Source organism: Carcharhinus amblyrhynchos, chromosome 11 (assembly GCF_965287045.1).
Source record: "Carcharhinus amblyrhynchos chromosome 11, sCarAmb.v2.hapA, whole genome shotgun sequence".
Classification (NCBI taxonomy): Eukaryota; Metazoa; Chordata; class Chondrichthyes; order Carcharhiniformes; family Carcharhinidae; genus Carcharhinus; species Carcharhinus amblyrhynchos.
In genome coordinates, this window is record NC_137334.1 from 68,918,736 (window position 1) to 68,943,472 (window position 24,737).

The following is a 24,737-nucleotide window of genomic DNA, read 5'->3' on the forward strand; positions in this document are numbered from 1 at the left end:
CATCATCCTCTTGCAGCACTCTGCCAATGGCTTTAGTGCCCTGCTCATGAATGTGGGCACCTGCATGGGGACGATTCACTGGCACCACATTATTGATTTGATGTCAGACTCTGTGGCTGGAGAGCTCTTCACTCCCTTGCCATGAATGTCTCCAGAATGAGATGTTATGAAGGCACCCCTAGTCCTTCGCCCCACGCAGGCCCATATGGAGAAGGAGGAACCTCAGGTTATTTACAAAATTTACTTCTTCAGCCATCCAATCACCTGCTTGACCAGAATGCACGTTGATGAATGAGCCTGATTATAGTGAGGTGTGTGTAGCCTCTGCACTAGCATCATCAACCACCTTCTGAATGGGAACCCCTTGGCCCTGAGGAGCCATCCTTTCAGCAGCCACTCTCCTTGGAAGACAGCTGGGTGCCTCAAGATGTAACTGACGTGGATGCTCCCCACCCCAGGAAATGGGTGCATACCTGCATGATACACTTTGTGTGGTCACAATCTGGACATTGGGAGACTGGTATACCTTGCAGTTCATGAATAGCGCTGCATGCCACCATGGCGCTTGCAGAACCATGTGGGTGCAGTCAATGACACCCTGCATCTGGGGCATGCTGGACAAAGCCCTTAACCCTCATATCCTGGCTCGCCTGGTCCAGGTCCAAGAGTAAGGTTATGGTAAGAGGAAGGAAAATAGGAGGTACATGCTTACACTGTCTACAGCTTGCAACTGAGAAGAGACATCCCACCTGAGGGATGGGTGAAATATGAAAAAAAGGATTATGTATGAGGATGCCTTCATCTTCAGTACCTATCAGTACTGCTTCAGCCTTCTAAATACGGTTAGCATCATTTGGCTAATGCAGCTGTAACGGTTGACTCACTGTCAGAATGTGAAAGCTGTGAAAGGGTGTGACTCTTGTGGTGGAGCCAAGAGCGTGAAGGTGAGATAACGATTAAGGATGTCAGGTCTGAGTCTTGATTGACAGAAATTGAAACTCACTGACTTGACTTTGATGTGTGAGATTATTGACCCTCGTGCAAGCTGCTTCCAGGACCTTGGTGTTTGACTTGTGATGCTGTGCATGGTGATCTGCTCCCACTGCATTTGGAAGTTCACTTCCTGCATAACTTGCCCCACCTACAATGCTGGAAGAGGTGCAGGCTAACCTGAAGTCTGAAGTGGTGCAAGGAAGTTACGATTTTGGGGGTACTCTGCTGTTGTGTACAGTGCAGTTGATACTGACTGCATGCAGAAGTCATAATGAACAGGCAGCATGAAGTTGCCATGGTGCCTTCACTCGATGGGTGCAGGTTATTAGTGCAGCCTGATCCCTGCATCCGTTTCAGGGACTGTCTAATTTTATCCTCCACTGACTTCTGAAATTGTGCTGAAATTATGCGCCTGTCTTTCTGCAGGATTTGTTCTGTGTCTGACCTGTTTGTGTTTTCCCTGTGGTCTCAGGTTGCTGTGTGCTTTGGCTTTGATTCTGTGGTTGGTTTGCCTTGCTTCCGATTGATTTGTTGTGTGTCTAGCTGCAGTCGCTTGAAATGTCTGGAAGCAGAAGTGGGAGGAGGCAGGATTTTCATGATAATTACTTCTGTAAATATTGATAAGGATAATGGAAAAGAGGAGAACATTCTGCTACTGAACCATGGCCATAAGTGACTAAGATGTGGCAAGATGAGCTTGGCAGCAGGCCACATAAATAGGCACAGGCCAAATTTAGCATGGGGACATGGGAGGGCCATGAGGTGTCATGGCATGGGGAGTGAGTTCTGAAAGGGAGTGAGGGGTAAGGGGTAGAGGGCCTTTCTGTTTTTTCTTATTTAACCGGGTCAAATAATTACAGCACTGAGTTGAACCTTTTAAACAGTCTGCCTTGGCATCCCACAGCCCTGGTGGCTGCCTCCCTGGTTGGTTGACCCAATTCCAGTCCAGCTACCCCCCACAAAAGAAATGAGAATGCCACTTTTGTGGGAAGTTTCTCCCAAGAGGACAGGCCAAACCGGGAATTTTCCCAACTCCCACTATCTGCCTCAAGGATGAAAATCCAGACCAATGTTTCAGGTCGATTTTCATGCTAGCACTTTGTTTCAACCTGGCTCACTAGTGGCTCAGTGGTTCAGGTCTAACCTCTGTTGGGTAATCATTTGGAACTTTTTTGAAATTTATCTATTGAATATATAAGTTAGTATTAATTATCATTGTTGGGGAATGGAATAGTATTTCCTCACAGGAAAGAGAGAATAGATCTGCCACTATGTGTTGACACAGTTCCAGATCTGTGTTATCTAGCTAATCTTGCCCCCTCCACTATGCAGGGTAAATGTATTTGCTATTAGCAGTAAACCGGTACAGTCGGGTATCCAACTAATTGGTCATCTCCAATGATTGCAGTTGTAACCAAAATGAATTCTGTGCATTTGTGAACTCATCTACACTTTATCAAGTGCAAAATATGGGCTGGCATTTCATACACTGAGCACTGCAACATCAGAGGTGGTGCCATTCAGATCAGAAGGCAAACTCTCTTTCCTATCAGTTGGATATGAATGACGCCATGATCCTATTTAGAAGAATCAAATAAGAGTTGTCCCTTGTGTCCTTCTTAATTTTTATCCCCCTACCAACGTCACTGAAAGAATCTGATTGTTTGGGGTATACATTGCAGTTTGTGGGACCTTGCTGTCAGTATGTCGACTGTCACATTTCATGAATTATCACAATGAATGCACTTCGATGTTGACGTGCATTGGAATGTCTTCAAGAGCATTAAATAAATCCAAGTTTTACTTTTGTCATCCTTTCTTGCAGATAGTTTTGCTCCATTTTAACTATATTACACAAAAGAATCACTTAAGCCATAAACTCCACAAGTTATTTTTCTCCAGAGAATGTTTAGCACTTCATCAATCGTATACACTGTTGAGCGAATGGCTGCCTTGTTTCACTGAGATCATAGAGTGTTTAATTGCCACGTTCAGTTAATATTGCTGCGAAGATGCAAATGTCTAATTCAGTGCATGAATCATCGCTGTACACTTTGGATCCAGGCATTCTGGTTATGAAATATCTCAATTGCAACCATCAGGTGACTGTCACCTAACTGAGTGGTCAGCATGGAGTGCGTGCCAGTTGATCTGCCTAGATGGAAAAAGGTTCGAAACCTCCGGCCGCCAAACCCGTTCCAGAGCTGTGATTGTTCAGGCACTAGAAAACCAGGAGAACTGCCCTGAGCAAATATGGGAGGAGAGAGCTTGCACAGGTAAGAACAAATCAAAGGGGCTATTATTAGAAATGCAATTGGCGAATTTGCCATTGATTAAATTGTAAAATAATCAATGTATTAATTCAGCTTTTTTTTTAATCGGACGTAGTACAGGTACAGTGGCCCTGATTTTACTGACATGGCCACCCTGAAATCGGCATTCTCTGATGGTCTCGGGCACCATCTTACGATTCTCAGACAGCCATATCGATAAAGTCAGGGTCGTTTCTCAAAACCGGCAACCTCGGAATCAATTCTGTGCCAGATTTCAGATCTCACTGTATTTCAGGGAACCTGAACGGAATTAAGAGACACGTGAAATCATCTGTGTATCTTTCCATGTGACGTCAAGGGTCAGGTGGGAAAAGACTGACGCTTGAAGCCAGTAACAAGTCTGGAGCATACCCGTGCCACTGTACAGTAGCACCTAGCCAAACTGTCCCTCTGTTACTATATTCATCATAGAATCAGAGAATTCCTGCAGTGCAGAAGAGGCTATTCAGCCCAATGAGTCTGTACTGGCTCTCTGACAGAGTAACTTACCAAGGCACACTCTCTCCTCCTCCTCCTCCTCCTCCCCCCCCCCCCCAACCCTACTCCTGTAACCCCACACATTTCCCATGGCCTAGTCCATCTCGTCTACAGATCTTGGGATACTAAAGGTTAATTTAGCATGGCCGATCCACCTAATGTGCACACCTTTGGAGTTTGGATGGAAATGAGAGCACCCAGAGGAAACCCACGCAGACAAGGGGAAAATGTGTAAATTCCACACAGTCACCCAACGCCGGCTCCCCAGAGCTGTGAAGCAGCATGCTAACCACTGTGCCCGCCCTTTATTAAATTAACATTGATGTATGACAGTTTCTGGACACCTCTGGTTTTCAGATAGCCAGCTTTGATAAAGAAACCACTAAAATAATCTTGGATAGTGAAAGTCAAGAGACGTGAGCTTTGATGTAAAGCTGTTTAAATCATTTCCTTACTGCTAAAACTGGGTTCAGTTGGCTGATCCTAATTGGGAATGGAAAACTCTCTGCAACAATTAGTGTCTGATTTTTAGAATGCTGTGCATTCAGATAGATGATGTGTTATCTAAAATTCTTGCTTTGTTTCTTCCATCCCACAATGAATAGCATTTCAAAATGAGGCTAAGAGTTTATAGCAAGGGGGTTATTGTTTATTTCCGATACCAATTCCGATCTTTTTTTTGGGTCTTCCCTTGTTTGCGGCTACTGTGAAGATGCCAGGCACACCAAGGGCCACATATTTCACCAGACCAGCTGAATTTAACGAAATGATTGTTCTATCTTTTATATTACCTATCTTATTTCCCTACTTTTGACCATTTAATGTAATATTTTGCGGAACGTTAATCATCAATAATATTTACTGTATATTCCGAGAATGTGATTGAGATCAGTGTTAAACTTGCAGGCATAGTATGAGTAGAACCAAGAAGTGAACAAATGAGTTTGAGCAACCGTGCCATTTTTATACATAGAAAGTGATGAGTTATCAGTCATTAATATTGCCAGCTAAGTGGCTCTTATAAAGATGTAGCTGTTTGGACAAGGACAGTGTGAGGGTTGTAGACATTTAATGGCTGCACATTCACATGAATTACTGCATTAACCTGCCAGATATCAGAAGGGGAGCAATAGGAAATCACAACAATGCAGTTAGGCATATAAAAGCCGGAAAGCTATATTATAACCATGGAAGATTTGTTACAGCGAGATCATAGAAACCCTGCAAACCATTGAGTTTGCACTGACAACAATTCCACCCAGGCCCTATTCCCACCACCCCACATATTTACGCTGTTAATCCCTCTAACCTATGCATCCCAGGACACTGAGGGGCAATTTAACATGCCAATCAACCTAAACCACATACTTTTGGAGTGTGGGAGGAAACCAGAGCAAACCCACGAAGACACAGAGGAGAGCATGCAAACTCCACACAGACAGTGACCAAGCCGGGAATCGAACCCAGGTCCCTGGAGCTGTGAGACAGCAGGGCTAACCATTGTGCCATTGTGCTGAGAGATACAAAACAAGCGTACGGTTAACTGCAAAAAGGGACCTTGGAGAACGGTGTGCAGTATTTTATGCACTCGATTGAGCCTATCTTCATGCTGCTGCTCCAAAAATTCACTATGCCCCACCAAAACAAATTTAGCATAAGAAAAACATCAGGCAAGTGCCTGTAAAGGGTCATTGACGGTGCAGGGAAATTCCACTCAACAATAAGCCAGAGCGGGTACTTTCCAAATTTATCATTACAAGAAAGGTAAATTAACAGTCTATAAGGCATGTTATTCTTTTCAAGTTCAATGTGTCACCTACTCGCTTTCTGCAAACTTTGTGATGGTGCTGCTAGTGCGGGCAATGTCAAGCTCGTGTTTTAACACTCGGAGCTTATCAAGAATGGATGTTGTAGCACATCAGATCAGGCTGTAAGGGTGTCAGTGCACATTTCATTGTTTAATTCTTGTGGTCAACACTAGGGGATGCAAAAAGTTCTATGTGGTTCACTGCCATTGTAAGTGTGGGTGCTTGTATTCAATAATGTGTTAAGAATCAGCAAAAGTGCTGCTGCCAGCTAATATAACAAGAAATATGATTCCAAAACAAATATATTCAAATGCAGCATGGCAAGAAGGTTGCTGTAGGTGGTATGAATTACCAGTAATTGTAAGTCTTTGAGGATCATGATCTGATGAAGAGAAACTGCACCTGCCCTTTGAAGATGTTTGCTGTTTGCTAGAAATTCTAGCACATTGATTAGTACATTGCTCCTGCACTCTGGTTCTGAAGCTAAGCTGTGAAATGGTTGAGAGAGTTTGAAACTAGAACCAGGGGTCCCAGTTTCGGAATAAGATGACTCCCTTTTCGGGCAGATATCAGAACTTTAATCTGAGAGCATATGTAGTTGGTGGAACTTTCTTCCCAAGAAAGCACTGGATTTATTCAAGGCAGATTTAGGTAAATTTATAAAAGACAGGGGAGGCAAGGGTTATGGAACTGGCAGACAGAAAGGTGGAAGTATGGTTTAGTCCCTGAGGACCATGGCTGACAGCTTCACCTGCATGATGTAGGCTCTGGTGGCTGCCAGGACTGGCAGTGCCAGATGATGATGAGGCTTCTGGATCTCACCCCAACTGACCCTCTATTCTGTGGATGGCCATGAACGCCCAGAGGGAGGAGGATCAGCTGGGGCACAGCCTGGGGCCTTGCACCCAGGAGACCCTGTGAGTGACCAGCCAATCTAGATCCCCTCTCCCCACCCTTCCAAACACTGGCACAACTCAGGCGCAGCAGGCTGAACAGGGTGGCACAACGACACCAATGACATCCGAATATAGGCCAGGGCTCTCCAGCCCTCATCTCTCCAGAGGACGCTCGACGAGGGCAGTTCAGGCAACAGGACATGAAAGGCAGCAGGCCACCTCCATCTCGGGGATGTGCATCCCGGGGACACACCTGGAATTGCGAGAGGATACAGAAGATTAAGGAATTGTAGGTGCACAGTATGGGCATGGGTGAAGTTAGGCACTAGTAATTGAGGAACATTTGGATATGTCACTATATTGAATATTATTTTGCTCACCACTTTAATGCTTCAGAATCTTCCCATCATAACACAGCTGTCTTCACTGGGCCTCATGCCCACCAGAAGTTAGGCCTCAGAGCAGATGTTTCATTTGTAGTAATAGGAGTCAGAATCTCTAAACCCTTATCCCTATATCACCCTCTAAATCATAAGAACAGAGGAATGTAGTGCAGAATCTCATTCAGACATGAAGCGGGGAGTCAGTCAGGCAGCAGACTGACAGGAGTCAGACATAGGCAGTAATTGAGGAGCACACAGATCACTTCTCACTATGAACCGTCACCCTCCTGTATTAACGGAGCAGCAGGCACTCAGGGATTCCTCAGCCCCAACACCCTGAGGAATGAAAGATTGGCTACCTTCATACCCTGGTCGTAGAGGAGTCACAACGTCCTGGGAGGGTGGCGGTGTGAGGGAGTTCACCCCGTAGGCCAGTGAAAAAGCCATCATCCATGAAGTAGGAGGCAAAGAACATAAGAAATAGGAGCAGGAGTAGGCCATCTAGCCCTTCGAGCCTGCCCCGCCATTCAATAAGATCATGGCTGATCTGTCGTGGCTCAGTTCCACATTCCCGCCCTCTCCCCATAACCCTTAATCCCCTCTCTTATCAAAAACCCATCAACCCGCGTCTTTAAAATATTTAGCGAGGCAGCCTCCACCATTTCAACGGGCAGAGAATTCCAGAGATTCACCACCCTTTGAGTGAAGAAGTTCCTCCTCAACTCCGTTCTAAACCGCACCCCCCCCCCCCCCCCCCCGCCCTTTATCTTGAGGCTGTGCCCCCTAGTCCTACTGTCCTTTCTGAGCGGGAAGAGTCTCTTCACCTCTATCCTATCCATCCCATTCATCATCTTATACGTCTCAATGAGATCTCCCCTCGTCCTTCTAAACTCTAACGAGTACAAGCCTAGTTTATTCAGCCTCTCCTCATAGCTTAACCCCCTCAACTCCGGCATCAGCCTAGTAAACCTCCTCTGCACTCCCTCCAAGGCCAAAATATCCTTGCGTAAGTACGGCACCCAAAACTGCACACAGTACTCCAGCTGCAGCCTCACCAATGCCCTATACAGCCGCAGCAAGACCTCCCTATTTTTATATTCAATCCCCCTCGCTATGAAGGCCAGCATCCCATTAGCCTTCCTGACCACCTGCTGCACCTGCAAGCTGGGTTTTTGCGACTCATGCACAAGGACCCCAAGGTCCCTCTGCACCGTTGCCTGCTGCAGTTTTTCGCCACGTAAGTCATAATCCTTCCTACCATTATTCCTACCAAAGTGGACCACCTCGCGCTTGCCAACATTAAATTCCATTTGCCAGTTCCTGGCCCATTCGCCCAGCCTATCTAGATCCTTCTGTAGACTCTCCACACCCTCCGCACAATTTGCCGTTCCACCAATCTTGGTGTCATCAGCAAATTTCGACACCATACACTCGGTTCCCTCCTCCAGATCATCTATATAAATGGTAAATAGCTGAGGCCCCAGCACCGACCCCTGGGGCACTCCACTAGTCACTATCCGCCAATCCGAATAGCACCCATTGACCCCCACTCTCTGCCTCCTATTTGACAACCAATCCTCTATCCACGCTAACACCTTACCCCCAACTCCATGTCCCTTGACCTTCTGCAATAACCTCTTGTGAGGTACCTTGTCAAAAGCCTTCTGAAAATCAAGAAAGACCACATCCACCGGCTCTCCTCTATCCACCGCTGAAAGAGGGTGTATCCAACCCTCCTGACCATATGCACCCTTATCCCCGCCTCGCCTTCACCCACAGGCACATCCTCCTCATCCAAGGACACATGCCTCTCCTTAAGGTCGTCTTCAGGAAGCTCCTCAACCAGTTGCAGAGCCAGTTTGTGGATGCCACAGCAGAGACTACAACAATGTCGGGGCTGTATTGTATGGCCCCACCAGACGTGTCAAAGCAGTGGAACTTCTTCTTTATTAGGCCGATGCATTGCTCAATGGCAAATCAGGCAGCGTTATTAACCTCATTGTACTAGGTGTCCGCAGCGGTCCGCGGCCTCTGCTCTGGCGTCATCAGCCACAGTAAAAAGTCTGACAACACCAGGTTTTAGTCCAACCTATTTATTTCATAATATACTCACAAGCTTTCAGGGTTAGCCCCTTCGTCAGGTGAATGGAGAGTTCTGGCCTCAGACAGAGCATATAAAGCACAGACAGTTTAGAGATTCTAATCAGTAATCTCTAAACTGTCTGTGCTTTATATGCTCTGTCTGAGGCCAGAACTCTTCATTCACCTGACGAAGGGGCTAACCCCAAAAGCTTGTGAGTATATTATGAAATAAATAGGTTGGACTAAAACCTGGTGTTGTCAGACTTTTTACTGTGTTTACGCCAGTCCAACGCCGGCATACCCACGTCATCAGCCACGCCATGAGGGGATATCCCTTGTTCCCAAGGAGCCATCCCTGTAGCCTGGGGTGTCCCATGAAAATCCGAGGGATTCACAGCTAGCCATGGATGTGTATAATGCACGCAGCCTGGAAAATTGGCACATATGTGCAATACCTGCATCTGATGGTTGCATACCAGCTGGACGTTGAAAGAGAAGAACACCTTACGGTTGATGAAGGTGACACCTTGGTGCCATGGGTTACAGGGAATGGCAGTCTATCACCACCTGCACCTGTGGCAACTATGTGTCCTCTTGTCCTGTCTGGCCTGGTCCAGGTCAAAGTGCATGTTGGCTAGAGTGCGTGCATACAGCACATCTGTCACTTCATGGGTGGACACACTTATGGATAGGTGCCTGTGAGAGGTACCACAGGGGTTCCCGTTGAAGCTTTGGAAGGAGCCTGTGGTGAAGCAGTTCAGGTTGCTATGACCTTGACAGCCACAGGGAGCGAGTATGGTCTGCTGCCACATGGCACCAAGTACCCAGTGGAATGGCATAGGTGCTGCACCATCTCCTTAGATGGTTTTTTTGTCAACACATGGTGTCAGACAGCTTCTGGAAGAACACATGAATCCAGTAGACCCTTGGTTTCTCCACTGTCTTCGTGCTCCCTGCAGCCTCTAGTCCCTGATCCTGCCCTGTGGAACCCTGGTCTTGTTCCGCAAGGTCCCTCCTCGGAGCTGCCGTACTTTGTTGTTGGAGTCTGTGCTCCTTCAGCGCTGCGATAAGTAAGATAACCTGCTCCACTGGCTCCATCCCAATTTCATTCAGGATTCTGTGAGGGCTGATAGGGAGAGTCAAGTTGTTGCACCATCATTATTTCTCTTAACCCATTGCCCTTCCTGACCTGGGAGCAGCCAGTCCCAGAGCTTTACTGGCAGAGATCGCAAGCACACAGTTCAGGTGCCCTCCCATCTCTAGAACAGAGCTGGCCCCAGCATATGCCTTCCCCCACCTAGACTTGCCTGTAGCCTTCAGTCTGTAAAGACAGATGTAAAATACCTTTTTAATTAATCTGCCAAATTTCTGCTTTCCATTATCAATCTCAAGACACACTTCCTATCGGGCCAATGCTTACTTTGTTCAATCTTTTCTTATTTAAATATCTATAGAAACTCTTACTAACCATCTTTATATTACTAGCTAGTTTTCTCCCATACTCTAGTTCTCCCTTCCTTATCAATCCCTTTGTCGTTGTTTGATTGAGAGCAGATTTGATGAAAGTATTCAATACCATGAGATGTCTGGACAGAGTAGATAGGGAGAAACTGCTCCCATTGGTGGAAGAGTGGAGAACAAGAGAGCACATTTAAGGTAATTGGCAAAAGAAGCAAAGGTGCCATGAGGAAACATGTTTTCACACAGCGAGTGGTTAGAATCTGTAATGCAGTGCCGGAGAGTGTGGGGGAGGCAGGGTCAATTGAGGCAGTCATGAAGAAATTGGAATATTATCTGAAAGGGATGAACATGCATGACTGCAGGGTGAAGGGGGAGGGTGTTGGGAAGGGGTGGTCAAGGAGTAGTGTGGTGGCAGTTGTTCAAGATGAATCACTCCTTCAGAAAGTCAGTGCAGTTGTAGTCTCTCCCTGTGCTGTAACAATTCTGTGTTTTTTTATAGATCTAATTTCTTAAACTCCCGTTGCAAGTTTTGAACTCTGCCTGGATGACCTCACAGCCACTTGTGTCAGCCTCTTGGACTACAGGTTTCCTCTGCTCTTCCCCCCTTTTCCAGAAGCTCTTCCACTTTTTTTGTGATTTTCCTTACACTGGCACCTGGTGCCAACTGCAGAAGAGGACACCTACATTTTTCACTAGGAAATCGCCCCATGCCACCACTTACCTATTCTTGTAGTTCATCTTGTTTTTGAAAAAAGTTGTTCTTCAAACTTGAGGCCTGTGACCAGCGGTGTGCCTCAGGGATCAGTGCTGGGTCCACTGTAATTTGTCATTTATATTAATAATTTGGATGAGAATATAGGAGGCATGGTTAGTAAGTTTGCAGATGACACTAAGATTGGCAGCATAGTGGACAGTGAAGAAAGTTATCTCCAATTACAACGGGATCTTGATCAATTATGCCAAGGGGCTGACAAATGGCAGATGGTGTTTAATTTAGACAAATGCGAGGTGATGCCTTTTGGTAGATCGAACCAGGGCAGGACTTACTCAGTTAATGGTAGGACGGTGGGGAGAGTTACAGAACAAAAAAGTCTAGGGGTACGTGTTCGTAGCTCCTTGAAAGTGGAGACACAGGTGGACAGAGTGGTGAAGAAGGCATTCGGCATATTTGGTTTCATCAGTCAGAACATTGAACACAAGAGTTAGAACGTCTTGTTGAAGTTGTACAAAACATTGGTAAGGCCACACTTGGAATATTGTGTTCAATTCTGGTCACCCTATTATAGAAAGGATTATTAAACTAGAAAGAGTGCAGAAAAGATTTATTAGGATTCAATGGGACTTGATGGATTGAGTTATAAGGAGAGGCTGGATAGATTGGAACTTTTTTCTCTGGAGCCTAGGAGGCTGAAGGATTATCTTATAGAGATCTTAAAAATAATGAGGAGCACAGCGCAGTTAGATAGTCAATATCTTTTCCCAAAGGTCGGGGAGTCTCAAACTAGAGGGCATAGGTTAAAGGTGAGAGGAGAGAGATACAAAAGTGTCCAGAGGGGCAGTTTTTTCACACAGAGGGTGTTGAGTGTCTGGAACAAGCTGCCAAAGGTAGTAGTAGAGGTAGGTACAATTTTGTCTTTTAAAAAACATTTAGCTAGTTACATGGATATGATGGGCATAGCGGGATATGGGCCAAATGCGGGCAATTGGTATTAGCTTAGGCGTTTAATAAAAAGGGCAGCATGGACAAGTTGAGCCAAAGGGCCTGTTTCCATGCTGTAAACCTCCATGACTCTATGACTCTATCTGCCTCTTGAGTGGCTCTTTCTATGACAGCGCTACTCAGGACCAACCAGCCTCCTGAATTTATCTCATACTTGTCGAATAGTTTTGGTAATTTGTGAATTCCCCTGTGTAAGAAGTATATTCCTCAGCCTTTACAGGTTGTCACTTGTTTCTCGCTTTCTTCAGTATTCTCATATTTTGATTTGCCTAACACTGAAGATTTATGACAGAGTCAAAGTTCATGAACATCACAAGGGTTCTCTGCGTTTGACCCTTTGCACCTAATTTTTTAAAAGGTGCTGATGGTATAACATTGAATTATCACTGTAATCAAACTCTCACAGGAATCAAACTCATCTTATTAAAGAAATCCTGTCCAATCCCATCTCAAACCTAAAGTGTATCTTCTTTTGGCCTTTCCTACTCTTTATTAACTTCTCAGAACATGGAATGGATATTTTTCAGACTTTTAACCCCCTAACACAAACAACTTATATTCATATCAAACTACTAATATAATAACATATTCAGAAGTGCTTTACAGGGGCATTATCAAATAGAATATGTCACTGAATCACAGTAAGAGTTTTTTAAGTCAGGTGATCATAAGTCTAATGAGGGGGGTCAGTGTAATGTGTGCCTGAATGAAGGTTAGTGATATAGAGAGGTGTGGAAAGGGAATGCTGGGGGTTAGAACCCAGGAAACTACAGGCCTGGCCATTCATAATGCACTATTTAAAATCAGGATGTATAAGAGGCCAGAATTAATGGAGCATTGATACTGAGTGGATTGTGGGATTGGAGAAGTTTATAAAGGTAGGGAGGGGCAAAGCCATGGAGGGGGTTTGAAAAGGATGAGGAACTTAAAATCAAGATGCTGCTTTATTAGGAGACAACATAGATCAGTGAACACAGGGGGATAGATGAATGGGACTTGGTGTGAGTTAGCTCAGGGATAGCACAGTTGTGGATAATCTCAAAGGTAGAATATGAGAGAGCAATCAGGAGAACATTGGAGTAGTTATGCCTCGTGATAACAAAAGTATGAATGAAGATTTCAACAGCAGATGAGCTGAGGAAGTGTAAAGCAGGGCATTGTTACAGAGGAGAAAATAGACATCTTTGTGACGGGCGTACACGTGGTTGGAAGCTGAGGTCAGAGTCACAAGGTTACAAAGAGTCTGGTTTAGTCTGTTGCCAGGGAGAACAATGGAGCTGGTAGCTGGGGAACCGAGTTAACCTTTCTTAAATTTCTGCTCATCCCAGTATTCATTGAAAGTACTTTATAAAATGCTATACTGCATAAGGTTCCAGTTTTAACACATATTCCAGTGAAAGTATTCAGAAACACAAAACCTGGATTTGTTCATTACACAACCATACGCACTGAGACCAGATGAATAATTACCTCCAGTTCCTTCACTGGTAAGGTTAGCAGTTAAATTGTTCCATTGGCTTTCATCTCTCTAGCCCATCGATGAAGAGATTAGATGATTTGCACATTCTGTCTCACTGCACAAGCACACTGGATCTTCTTAAGCAGACAGGCTGTGTATGTCCCAAAGTGAAATTTAAACAAGTTGACCATGCAAGAACAACCACACTTCTGATTTTCAGTCTTGTTTAACTATCTGATTCAGGTTTAAATACAAATAAGGCAGGTTTATCGGAAGATTCAATTTTTGATGATTGCTAAGGAGTTTTGGTGAAATTCAAGTGGATAGTCTGAAAGGAAATTGGCAACAGTGTTCTTCTGGACAGGGCAGGCAATTGGATACAGCATCCCACTTTACAATGCAGTGTGAGTGTGTACTCCTACCATTGGGACATTGCTGGAGCAATTTCCTTCTGCTTATACCGAGAGCAGGTGGCAGAGGAGAGGAAAAAAGACAACATGGAGAGAAAGTCAAATGAGCAAGAAAACAAACAGAGAGGGGGAGGAAAAGGCAAGAAGGAAACTGCATTTGAAATCGGTCCACCTGGGTCAGTGTAATTGGACAGTTCAGTATTTCACAAATTTATGAGCATCTAAATGACTCATTCACAATGTCTTGCTGCCTGGATTCAGCGCATAGGCCATATGTTGTGCATCACTGTTAAAAAGAGATAAGATTGAAAATTGGTCTCTGTTGCTGGCAGTGAGTAGCTCTGCACTGCTAAAATAACCTTAATGCGCAATTTGCAATATCTATTCAGAGACAGATCACTCTGAAAGATACATGTGTAATTGAAAGTTACTTTAATCTAGTTCAATTTGAAAGACTTTGCCCTTCACCTCTGCAGAACTAAATTTGAAGCTTATCAGCTTCTGACCTAGACTGAAAATAATTAAAGTTACTAATAAAGATGACTGCTAAGGAACATAAGGTCAGTAATGACATCCCCATTTCTGTTAACTGCATATGAATTTTTTTCCTTCTACATTCAAGATGATTTTAAAATTCCAACGCCAAATTACTGATGCCATGTCATTTGCATTTTTAAATTAACTTGTTTCATACCTACATGAATATCAAGTTCGGTTCTTTTGGAACCATTGAAGAGAATGAAGATCAGAGGCATGGCAAATTGTCAGGGGAGCGCAGTGCTGAAACTCTGCACTGATTGGAATATGCGGAGAATAAAAATGACACTAGGTGTAATGGGGTGGGGGGGGGTGCGGTTTTGGATTATTATGTTTTATGTCTGTCTGCTTTTCTGAAGTGAAATAATGGAGATGTGGTGATGGATGACTATTTCGGCCACGTTTTATTCCCTTCGAGGATCAGAAGGTTTTTTAATGCGGGTATTTCTCTTCCAGGTATCAAATGGATTGATTAGAATCTATGATGGGGTAGATTGTACAAGATCTGCAAAAGAAGGCTTGATGGGTCATATGACCTTTTTCTGGTTCCATAATTTAGATTCTTTGATCGCTTAATCTGACACTCTGTCACATTCATTTTCACTTTTTCTCTTTCGTACTTAATGTCTCACAAGAGGCAATTTCTGCACAACTTTCAAGTTTGTTCAAAGCCTCAACATATGGACCGCAGGAGTAATTTCTCCTTTACATAGTATGATGTCAAATAAAAAGATGATGTGAAATATTGTTTTCAGTTTCAGCCACAGCATGTATAGGTCATATGTATGCTGCAGCCCAAGGGGTTTACAGCAGGCAGTACATTTTCATGCCGCTTTTAATGCTGACGTTTTCCTGTGACTCCATGCTTGTATCCCGATATATTTCATTCAGTTCCTGTGCAGTATAATGCTTCAAATTGGTTGCGAGCCTGACGTCTTGCCATTTTATTTTTATTTTGGCGATCTAATTCCAAATTCATGAACTAAAAGCAAGCTGAATATTCTTCCTGCAAAGAGCAATTTGAATGTTTTGTTTCCAGAAGGAAGTTGTCATGAGTATGAGTGGAGGTCAAGTCCCTGGAATGGCAATGAGCGAACTGTATGGTGTGTCCGTTCAGATGGTGTGAATGTGACAGGTAAACAGTATTTAACTCTTCATTATACACTGAATTGTCAGAGATTGATAGAATAATCAGGGCAATAGTTCTGTTGATATTTGATTCAAAGTCTTGTTGATTTTTATCACTGCATTCCCTTGCCTTTGTGTTGAGGCTATTGCATCAAACTGACTTATTCTCTTTTTGTCTTTATGTCACCATCATAGAATTTTCTGAAATGATTTTTGATGCCATGGCAAATTCTCCTGCTTCATCCCTCCTCCCCCCCCCCCCACCCCCGAGCTTAACTCTTTGATCTTCCCATAGCATTGAATCTGAATAAATTCTCCCCGATCATCTCTTTATTCAATTTCTCATAACTCCCTGAGGAACCCCTAATGTCTTAATCATCTCCTTTTGCCTCTGGAATTCCTTGACTCTCAGACAAACCCTTGAAGACTACCATCTCCACTCACTCAAATTGTTTTGTTGGGAAGATCTTGACACTCTGACCTGGCTCAGCGGCCTGGTCTGGAACTGGTTCAGTACCTTTGTCCAAGGATGTGTTGGTTAGATGGATTGGTCGTGTTGAATTGTCCTTAGTGTCTCAAGATGTGTAAGTTAGTGGAATTAGTGCGGTAAATATGTGCGGTTACGGGGATAGGGCCTGGGTAAGATGCTGTATCGGAGAGTCAGTGCAGACTCGATGGCTAAATGGCCTCCTACATTGTAAGGATTCTGTGACACCTTCTACAAATCTTTGACCTGAACTGGATATTCTCACATTAGAACCATTCTTCTGGGATGAAAGCCGCCTTCATGATTTCAAATCTCCAGAACTTAAATTATTTATTGCCACACTTTGCTCTTTCTTTGTCCATACCTCTGGTGTATTCCAGAATGCTAAACCCTACTCCTGCCTCATCAACATTTGCATGTAACCTCTTGCCGATGTTACTAAGGTCATAGTTTATTTTGTTGACCATTCAATCCTTCAGTCTCCTACCTGCCTCAGCAGAATTCATCTCCCCTGGTGGGGCTACTGAGGCTGCAAAGCTGTCAGCCTGCAGTGTCAAGAGCAAACTTGGAGGTGGCTAATTAGAGACCACCTCATGGAAGATGGTTGCTAGCCAGTTTGGACTCAGAATTCCTGGATCCTGAATCACATAAGAAAATCCAGCTCTGGGGGAGGTTAATGCCTCTTTATCACAGTGCTTCCAAAACTGATTCAATCTTCTTCATAGACCTTGTGAATGCTTATGTGCCTCTGACTTTGAGTCTAACTCAGACACAGTCCAGAGGTGTAGAACCTCGCCATTCATTCCAAGCTCAGCTTCCTATCACCATAATGGACGGCCTGGTGGATGGGCAGCACGGTGACACAGTGGTTAGCACTGCTGCCTCACAGCGCTAGGGACCTGGGTTCAATTCTCAGCTTGGGTCAGTGTCTGTGTGGAGTTTGCATTTTCTCCCCTGTGTCTGCGTGGGTGTCCTCCAGGTGCTGCGGTTTCCTCCCACAGCCTGAAAGATGTGCTGGTTAGGCGCATTGAACCGAATAGGTGCCGGAGTGTGGCAGTTAGGGGAATTTCACAGTAACTTCATTGCAGTGTTAATGTAAGCCTTACTTGTGACTAATAAATAGCTTTACTTTAATCTGAAACCAAAATGTAACATTGCCCACCTTGAATCCAACTGCCTCCTCACTCCATTGCTGAAACTCTATCAACTTGCACTCGGTGTTTCCTAACATCATTGTCCCTATTATTTGTAAACTGCAGTTCACCCTCAGTGCCAAACATTCATGGCCTGACCTGCACTCAGACCCTCATCTCTGTCACTCTTGTCCTGATCAAGCTGAAGAAGTTTCCTGTGAACTGAGTAATCCATTCTAATATTCTTGTAACTGTTTTCATGCTCTCACTCTGCCTGTACTTTTGACCTTGCGCAGACGTCCTCCCTGTAAACATCCTCTGGCCCTCTAACATCATTTAACTGCACGATACCCCGCTATTGCTGCTCCCTTCCTTAGCACCTTGCCCATGTTTTCAGAGTCATACGGACTGTATCCAACAAACTGTTCTTTTTTTTGCCCCATCCTGGCTTCCTCACCCTTCCCTCTCACACTCGATGTTCCTTCATTGATTCTCCATTGGTCACCCAAGCACTGTGATTATTTCAGCCCATACAGAATGCTGCAGAAATGTGAGTTTGTAATGAGTAGAAGGTTGAAAATGTTCTTGCTAGCCCCGTCCACTGGAAAACAATAGGAAACAAGATACATGTAGTCATAATAACGGCCTTTAATCTAGCTCATTATTCAGCTTGGAAAGGTTGAGGAGCCAGAAAGACCCAAAAACTGTACATTTGTAAAGTTAATTTTCACTTTGAAAACTTAAGATTTCTCAATGACGGGCAGGGCTATCATGAATATTTTTGCTTCATTTGTCCTTGATCCCTTCTGACAAAACATTGTAAAATACATACCGCGTGGAACATGGCATCATTAATCAGAACACATTAATATTGAAAAGTTAGTATTTGTTGAATGTGCAGTAATTAGATTCATAGTTCAAATCTCTGTGTCATAGTTATTCTCCTATATTTCACCACTTCAGCATGGTTTTAGCAGCATTAACAAACATTGTAATAGAAAAGTATACATATTTAACATATTTCCCATCTCCTGTGTTATTGAACCCGATGAATCTTTAATGCCTTTGTTAAATTCAGGAGGTTGCTCTTCTCTGAGTCAGCCAACTGCTTCCAGACGCTGCCATCCATCCTGCACTAAACCATACTCCTTCTGTACGCAGGTAAGCAATGAGGAGCAAAATCCCTGTCCATTGTAAATTTTTACCATTCAATAGTTTATTGACTCAGAGCACGTACATCCTGGCTGCTCCCTGCTGTTATGTTCCAGTTGTAGTATGAACGTGGGAGCACTGATCTTAATGGCCTTCTGTAAAAGTTCAGTAGATCTGCTTATAAAACAATTGATCTATCACACAACGACAGTGAGGTTGTTCCATGATTTAGTGCCGTAAAATAGTAAAAGTAAGAAATTTGACCAGCAAATCATTCCACCATTCTGGATTTATACTGTAATTGTCAAGCGCCTCAAGTCATGAAGTCTTGAACTGAGAAAGCTATAGGATGTGTTGGAAATTATGCTGGTCCCTAATTCTCATAGTATATTAGACTGTAAAGAGTGGTTTACACTCATAAACCATAGAACATAGAATAATACAGCACATGAACAGGCCCTTCGACCCACAATGTTGTGCTGTACGTGACACCCATGGCACCCTTCTGCCTGCCCTTGGTCCATATCCCTCTATTCCTTGCACATTCATTTGCTTATCTACAAGTCCCTTAAACGCACTATCATATCTGCCTCCACCACCACCCCTGGCAGCGCAGAGCGCCTACCACTCTCTGTGTAAAAAGCCTTGCTCCTCACATCTCCTTTTGAACTTCCCCCTCTCACCTTCGGTGCATGCCCCCCAGTATTAGATATTTCAACTCCAGGGAAAAAGATTCTGACTGTCATCTTTTGAGTGGGAGGCTCAAATCAAGTAGAATCTGCCAAATGTGATTGCAAATGTTTCAGCGGGATTTACATCAAAATGTTAACCTTTGTGGAGTGGCATGGTGGCACGATGGTTAGCATTACTGCCTCACACCGTCAGGGACCCAGGTTCAATCACTGGCTTGGCTAACTGTCTGTGTGGAGTCTGCACATTTTCACTGTGTCTGCATGGGTTTCCCTCGAGTGCTCAGGTTTCCTCCTACGGTCCAAAGATCTGTGGGTTCAGTGGATTGACTATGTTAAATTGCCCTTTAAGTGTCAGGCAGACTAGCAGGGATTAGTGGGATTAAAGGGATAGGGACTGGATGGGATTGTGGTCAGTGTAGACTAGATGGGCTGAATGGCCTCTTTCAGCACAGTAGGGATTCTATGATATCCTACATTCTTTATAGATCTAATACAATAGGGCAGTTGAGATTTACTTGGCGTTGATAAACATTAATTATCTTCAGATATATAAATTTTAGAAACTCACAAATGTTGTTCTTTTTCATGTTTTGCTGATGGTTGGAATATTTAGCACTAATGCAGAGATGGAACAGAAGCAGTTTTCTTTTACACTGCTTCAATTCCAGTCCATTCATAATGAAGAAAGAACTTAAATTTACGTAGTGCCTTCCACAACATTAAGACATTCCAAATGCCTGTACAGCTGATGAAATACTTCCTGAAGTGTAGACACTGATGTGGGATAACTTATAAACTGAAATGTAAGTAGCAAAATGCTAAACAGCTGGATAATCTGCTAAGTAAATACTGCTCAGAGCAATAGAAGAACTCATTACTCTTCTTCAAAATATAAGGTGGGATTTTCTGGTCACGCTCACCCTGAACTGGAAAATCCTACCCGAGGTCAACGGACCTTTCCATGGTCCGCCTCCCACCCACCACGATTCCCATGGTGGGTGGAAAGGGAAAATTTGCCCCATAATGTTTGAGGTCTGCCAGAGAGGATAAATAAGGCGTTGATGACTTAAGACTCACACTAAAGGTGACACCTTTAATGTAGTCCACCCTCAGTGCTGCATGGAATTGTCAACCTTGGTTATGTGCTTAAGAAGCTTGACACCATACAGAACAAAGCAGCCTACTCGATTGGCACCACGTCCACAAACATCCACTCCTTCCAACATTGACACTCAGTAGCTGCAGTGTGTACTATCTCCAAGATGCACTGCAGCAATTCACCAAAGACCCTTAGACAGCAGCTCCCAAACCCACGACCACTTCCATCTAGAAGGACAAGGGCAGCAGGTACATGGGAACACCACCACTTGCAAGTTCCCCTCCAAGCCACTCACCATCCTGACCTGGAAATATAAACTAGGGATGGGCAACAAATGTTGGCCAGCAGTGTCACTCACAAATGAATAAAAAAATGTCTCTGCACAGGAAGTTGAATCCACAATTTTCAGACATAGAAGGGTATTGGAGCTGAGCGGAGGTTGACACCTAATCAATAGACAAAGGAATTTCATATTAATGCATTGCATACTTAATGACATAGAGCGTGATTTCAAGGTCTGTGTGCAAAATCGTTTTTGCTTTGCAGCAGTTGGTTAATTCATCAGGAGAAGTTAAGTCAACCCAGTATCTCAGCATTTTTCATGACTGGTTTGATTGTTTACATACTTGTACACAAAAGAGGGAAGTGCCGGTTGGTTTACGATGGAGAAACATTCAATAGAGTTTACGCCATCAGTTACAAAAGAGCAGCGGATGGCCTGCATCAGACCCTCTGAGAATAGCGTTGGTATTGTGGAGAGAGATTTGAAGAGGTGCAAAAGTTTCTATGTTTTATGAAGAGTGTGCAATTTTATACAGGACTTAAAAAAAAACCTCGTGACTACTACACCAGCTGAGAGTCAAGAGAGACTAGTTGAGTGAAAAGTCATGTCCTCAACAGTGCTAAAAGAAACATTACAATCCAAACAGTTGTAGCGATTTATATTATTTATAAGGTATAATGAGAGACAATTTATACGAGCAATTCGGTCAACATTTTAGTTTTTCTGTAAATCACGATTTTAAATAATGAATTCCAGCAAATTCAGGATAAAAAGAAACACACCACTAGTTTCTGAAGAGCAGCTGACAATAAGTGTCTGGCATCTCCAGCGACACCTACATTCCAGCAACAAACAAAGCAATGTGCCCATAACTGTGATGAGTGTTTTCACAGTAAACAGGTATTTACTGCCCCCTGGTGATAATAAAATCAACATGCAATGACTTACCTTTTAACTGCTGTCAAAACCTTCTTTTTGTTGCAATATCTTTTCAGCTTTCATTTTTACATGGTGTTTTTTGATTCGATTTGATTTGATTTATTATTGTCACACGTATTAGGATACAATGAAAAGTATTGTTTATTGTGTGCTATATAGACAAAGCATACCATACATAGGGAAGGAAAGGAGAGAGAATGTAATGCTACAGTCATAGCAGAGAAAGATCAACTTAATGCGAGGTAGGTCCATTCAAAAGTCTGATAGCAGCAGGGAAGAAGCTGTTTTTCAGTCGATTGGTACGTGATCTCAGACCTTTTTATCTTTTTCCTGACAGAAGAAGGTGGAGGCGTGTATGTCTAGGTTGTGCGGGGTCCTTAATTATGCTGGCTGCTTTGCTGAGGCAGCAGGAGGCGTAGGGAGTGTCAATGGGTGGGAGGCTGGTTTGAGTGATAGACTGGGCATCATTCATGGCCCTTTGTAGTTTCTTGCGGTCTTGGACAGAGCAGGAGTCATATCAAGCTGTGATTCAAACAGAAAGAATGCTTTCTACGGTGCACCTGTGTAGGTTGGTGAGAGTCGTAACGGACATGCCAAATTTCCTTAGTCTCCTGAGAAATTAGAGACGTTGATGTGCTTTCTTAACTATTGTGTCCGCAATTTGGGGGGAGGGTTCCAGGAGTGGTTGTTGGTGATCTGGACACCTAAAAACATGAAGCTCTCTACCCTTTCTACTTAGTTTTTATGCTGAACCCTGAATTTTTTTTAAATTGCAGTATGTTTGATTAGCAAGAAGGTGAAAGGCTATCAGTGGCAATCAGGAATGTGGAATTGAGATTATGACGGTGATTGACTTGACTGGTGAAGCAGGCAGTTTGTACATATGTATGTTTGTGAGTGGGCAAATCCTGAGGAAGTTGATAAGTCTGATATGTTCATAAATGAGGTGACATCTTAGTCTGGTCATCATTTTACAGCAAGGATTTGGATTCGGTTTAGGAAAGAGAACCCGAGCTTAACATCTCTGAGCTACGAAGTTGGTTTGTTGTTAATTTTGATGTGCAATGTCAGTTGTACCCCTCAGCAAATGAACACTGAGAAACTACCACAGAAAAATATCTTCCCTGTTTGAAAGCATATGCATTTCTAAGAAGCATCAGTGGATGATCCAACTTGGCCTCCTCGAGAGGTCTCAGCATCACAGATACTAGACTTCATGAAATTTGATTCACTCCACATGATATCATGAAAGGGCTGACGGCACTGGATACTGCAAAGTCTATGGGCCTTGACAATATTCCAGCAATAGTACTAAAGACTTACGCTCCATATACAGATGCAATGTCCCAGGATAATGGCAAAACTGGAATCTAATCTAATGCTTTGATAGGCTCAACATTCTTCATTCTTTCACGGGATGTGGGTGTCGCTGGCAAAACCAGTATTTGTTTCCCATCCATAATGGCCCTTGAACTGAATGGCTTGCTAGGCCATTTCGTAGGATGTTTCAGAGTCAACCACATTGCTGTGCATCTGAAGTCACATGTAGGTCAGGCTGGGTAGGAGTGGCAGATTCCTTCCCTCATTATCATTAGTAAACCACTTGGCTTTTTAATGATAATCAGTGCAAATTTCATGGTCACCATTGCTGAGACTAGCTTTCAATTCCAAATTCTATTGAATTTATTGTAAATTCCACCAGTTGCCATGATTGGGATTTCAATTCTGATGTCCCCCAGAGTATTAACTTAGTTCTCTGGATGTAATAAATCAAGGGCAACTCATAGGTTCATAGAATCCCTACACTGAGGAAGAGGCCATTCATCCCATTGAGTCAGTACCGACCACAATCCCACCCAGGCCCTACCCCCATATCCCTACATATTTTACCCACTAATCCCTCAAACCTACGCATCTCAGGACAGTCAGGGGCAGTTTTAGCATGGCCAAACAACCTAACCTGCACATCTTTGGACCGTGGGAGGAAACCGATGCAGACACGAGGAGAATGTGCAAACTCCACACAGATAGTGACCCAAGCCAGGAGCTGTGAAGCAGTAGTGCTAACCACTGTGCTACCGTGCTGCTCAATGAGGCTTCAGAACAAAAGGGCTTTGATTCTAATGTAGGGATTAACTTTATATACAAATAGAGTCAGGCAGAATAACTATGCAACTATACACTATTCTACCCTGGCTCTAATTGCCAATCCTTCCTGACCCTGGGTACATGCGCTCACACTAGATTGACTCAGCTTCCTGCCTTGATATTCCATAGAATCCAACTTAACCATGTGGCCCTCACCTCCCTCTGGAGTTCAGCTCTTCTGTCCATGTTTGAACCAAGACGGTAATGAGGCCAGGAGCTGAGTGATCCTAACAGAACCCAAACTGAGCATCAGTGAACAGGTTATTGCTGAGTAAGTGTCGCCTAAGAGCACTGTTGGTGACACTTTCCATCAATTTGTTGATGATTGTGAGTAGTTTGATTGGGCAGTAGTTGTCTGGGTTAGCCTTGTCCTGCTTTTTGTGGACAAGATATACCTGGGTATTGCTGATTAGATTCCAGTTTTGCCATTATCATGAGACATTGTGTCTGTATATGGAGCGTAAATCTTTAGTACTATTGCTGGAATATTGTCATGGCCCACAGACTTTGCAGTATCCAGTGCCGTCAGCCCTTTCTTGATAACGTGGAGTGAATCAAATTTCATGAAGTCTAGTATCTCTGATGCTGGGACCTCTTGAGGAGGCCAAGTTGGATCATCCACTTGATGCTTCTGACTTAAGATGGCTGCAAATGCTTCAACATTTTGTTTTGCTGGACTCCCTCATTGTTGACAATGGTGATATTTTGGAGCCTTTTCTTCCAGTTTGTTGTTTAATTGTCCACTGCCATTCGCCACTGAATGTGGCAAGACTGCAGAACTTAGGCCTGATCAGTTGGTTGCACTTTAACAGTCCATATTTTGGTGTGCTTGGTTTCTGCTCCTGGCATTATTTCTTGCACTCCTCATCAATTCAGGCATGGTGGGAATGGTAAAGCACAGACTGTGCCGTGCCATGAGGTTACAGAGTGTGGATGTAAACAATTCTGTTGCTGTTGATGGCTCACAGTGCTTCCTGGCTGCCCAGTCATGAGTTGCAGGTTTGTTTGCCATATGCCCCATTAAGCACAGTGGTCATGCTCCACAACACAATCGATGTGAATATGGGTCATTGTCCCAACTCTGCACTCCTGACATTGGAGCTAAAATTCAGACCCA

General features: G+C 43.8%; 1 protein-coding gene across 1 annotated transcript in view; it reads left to right on the forward strand.

Moving 5' to 3' along the window:
- Positions 1-24,737, forward strand: part of thsd7ba (thrombospondin, type I, domain containing 7Ba) — a 769,281-nt gene that overhangs the window by 724,048 nt on the left and 20,496 nt on the right. The window contains exons 23-25 of the mRNA XM_080198282.1: positions 3,096-3,269; positions 15,599-15,694; positions 18,386-18,468. Of these exons, the coding sequence (XP_080054408.1) occupies positions 3,096-3,269; positions 15,599-15,694; positions 18,386-18,468 (353 nt within the window). The remainder of the gene's footprint in view (positions 1-3,095; positions 3,270-15,598; positions 15,695-18,385; positions 18,469-24,737) is intronic.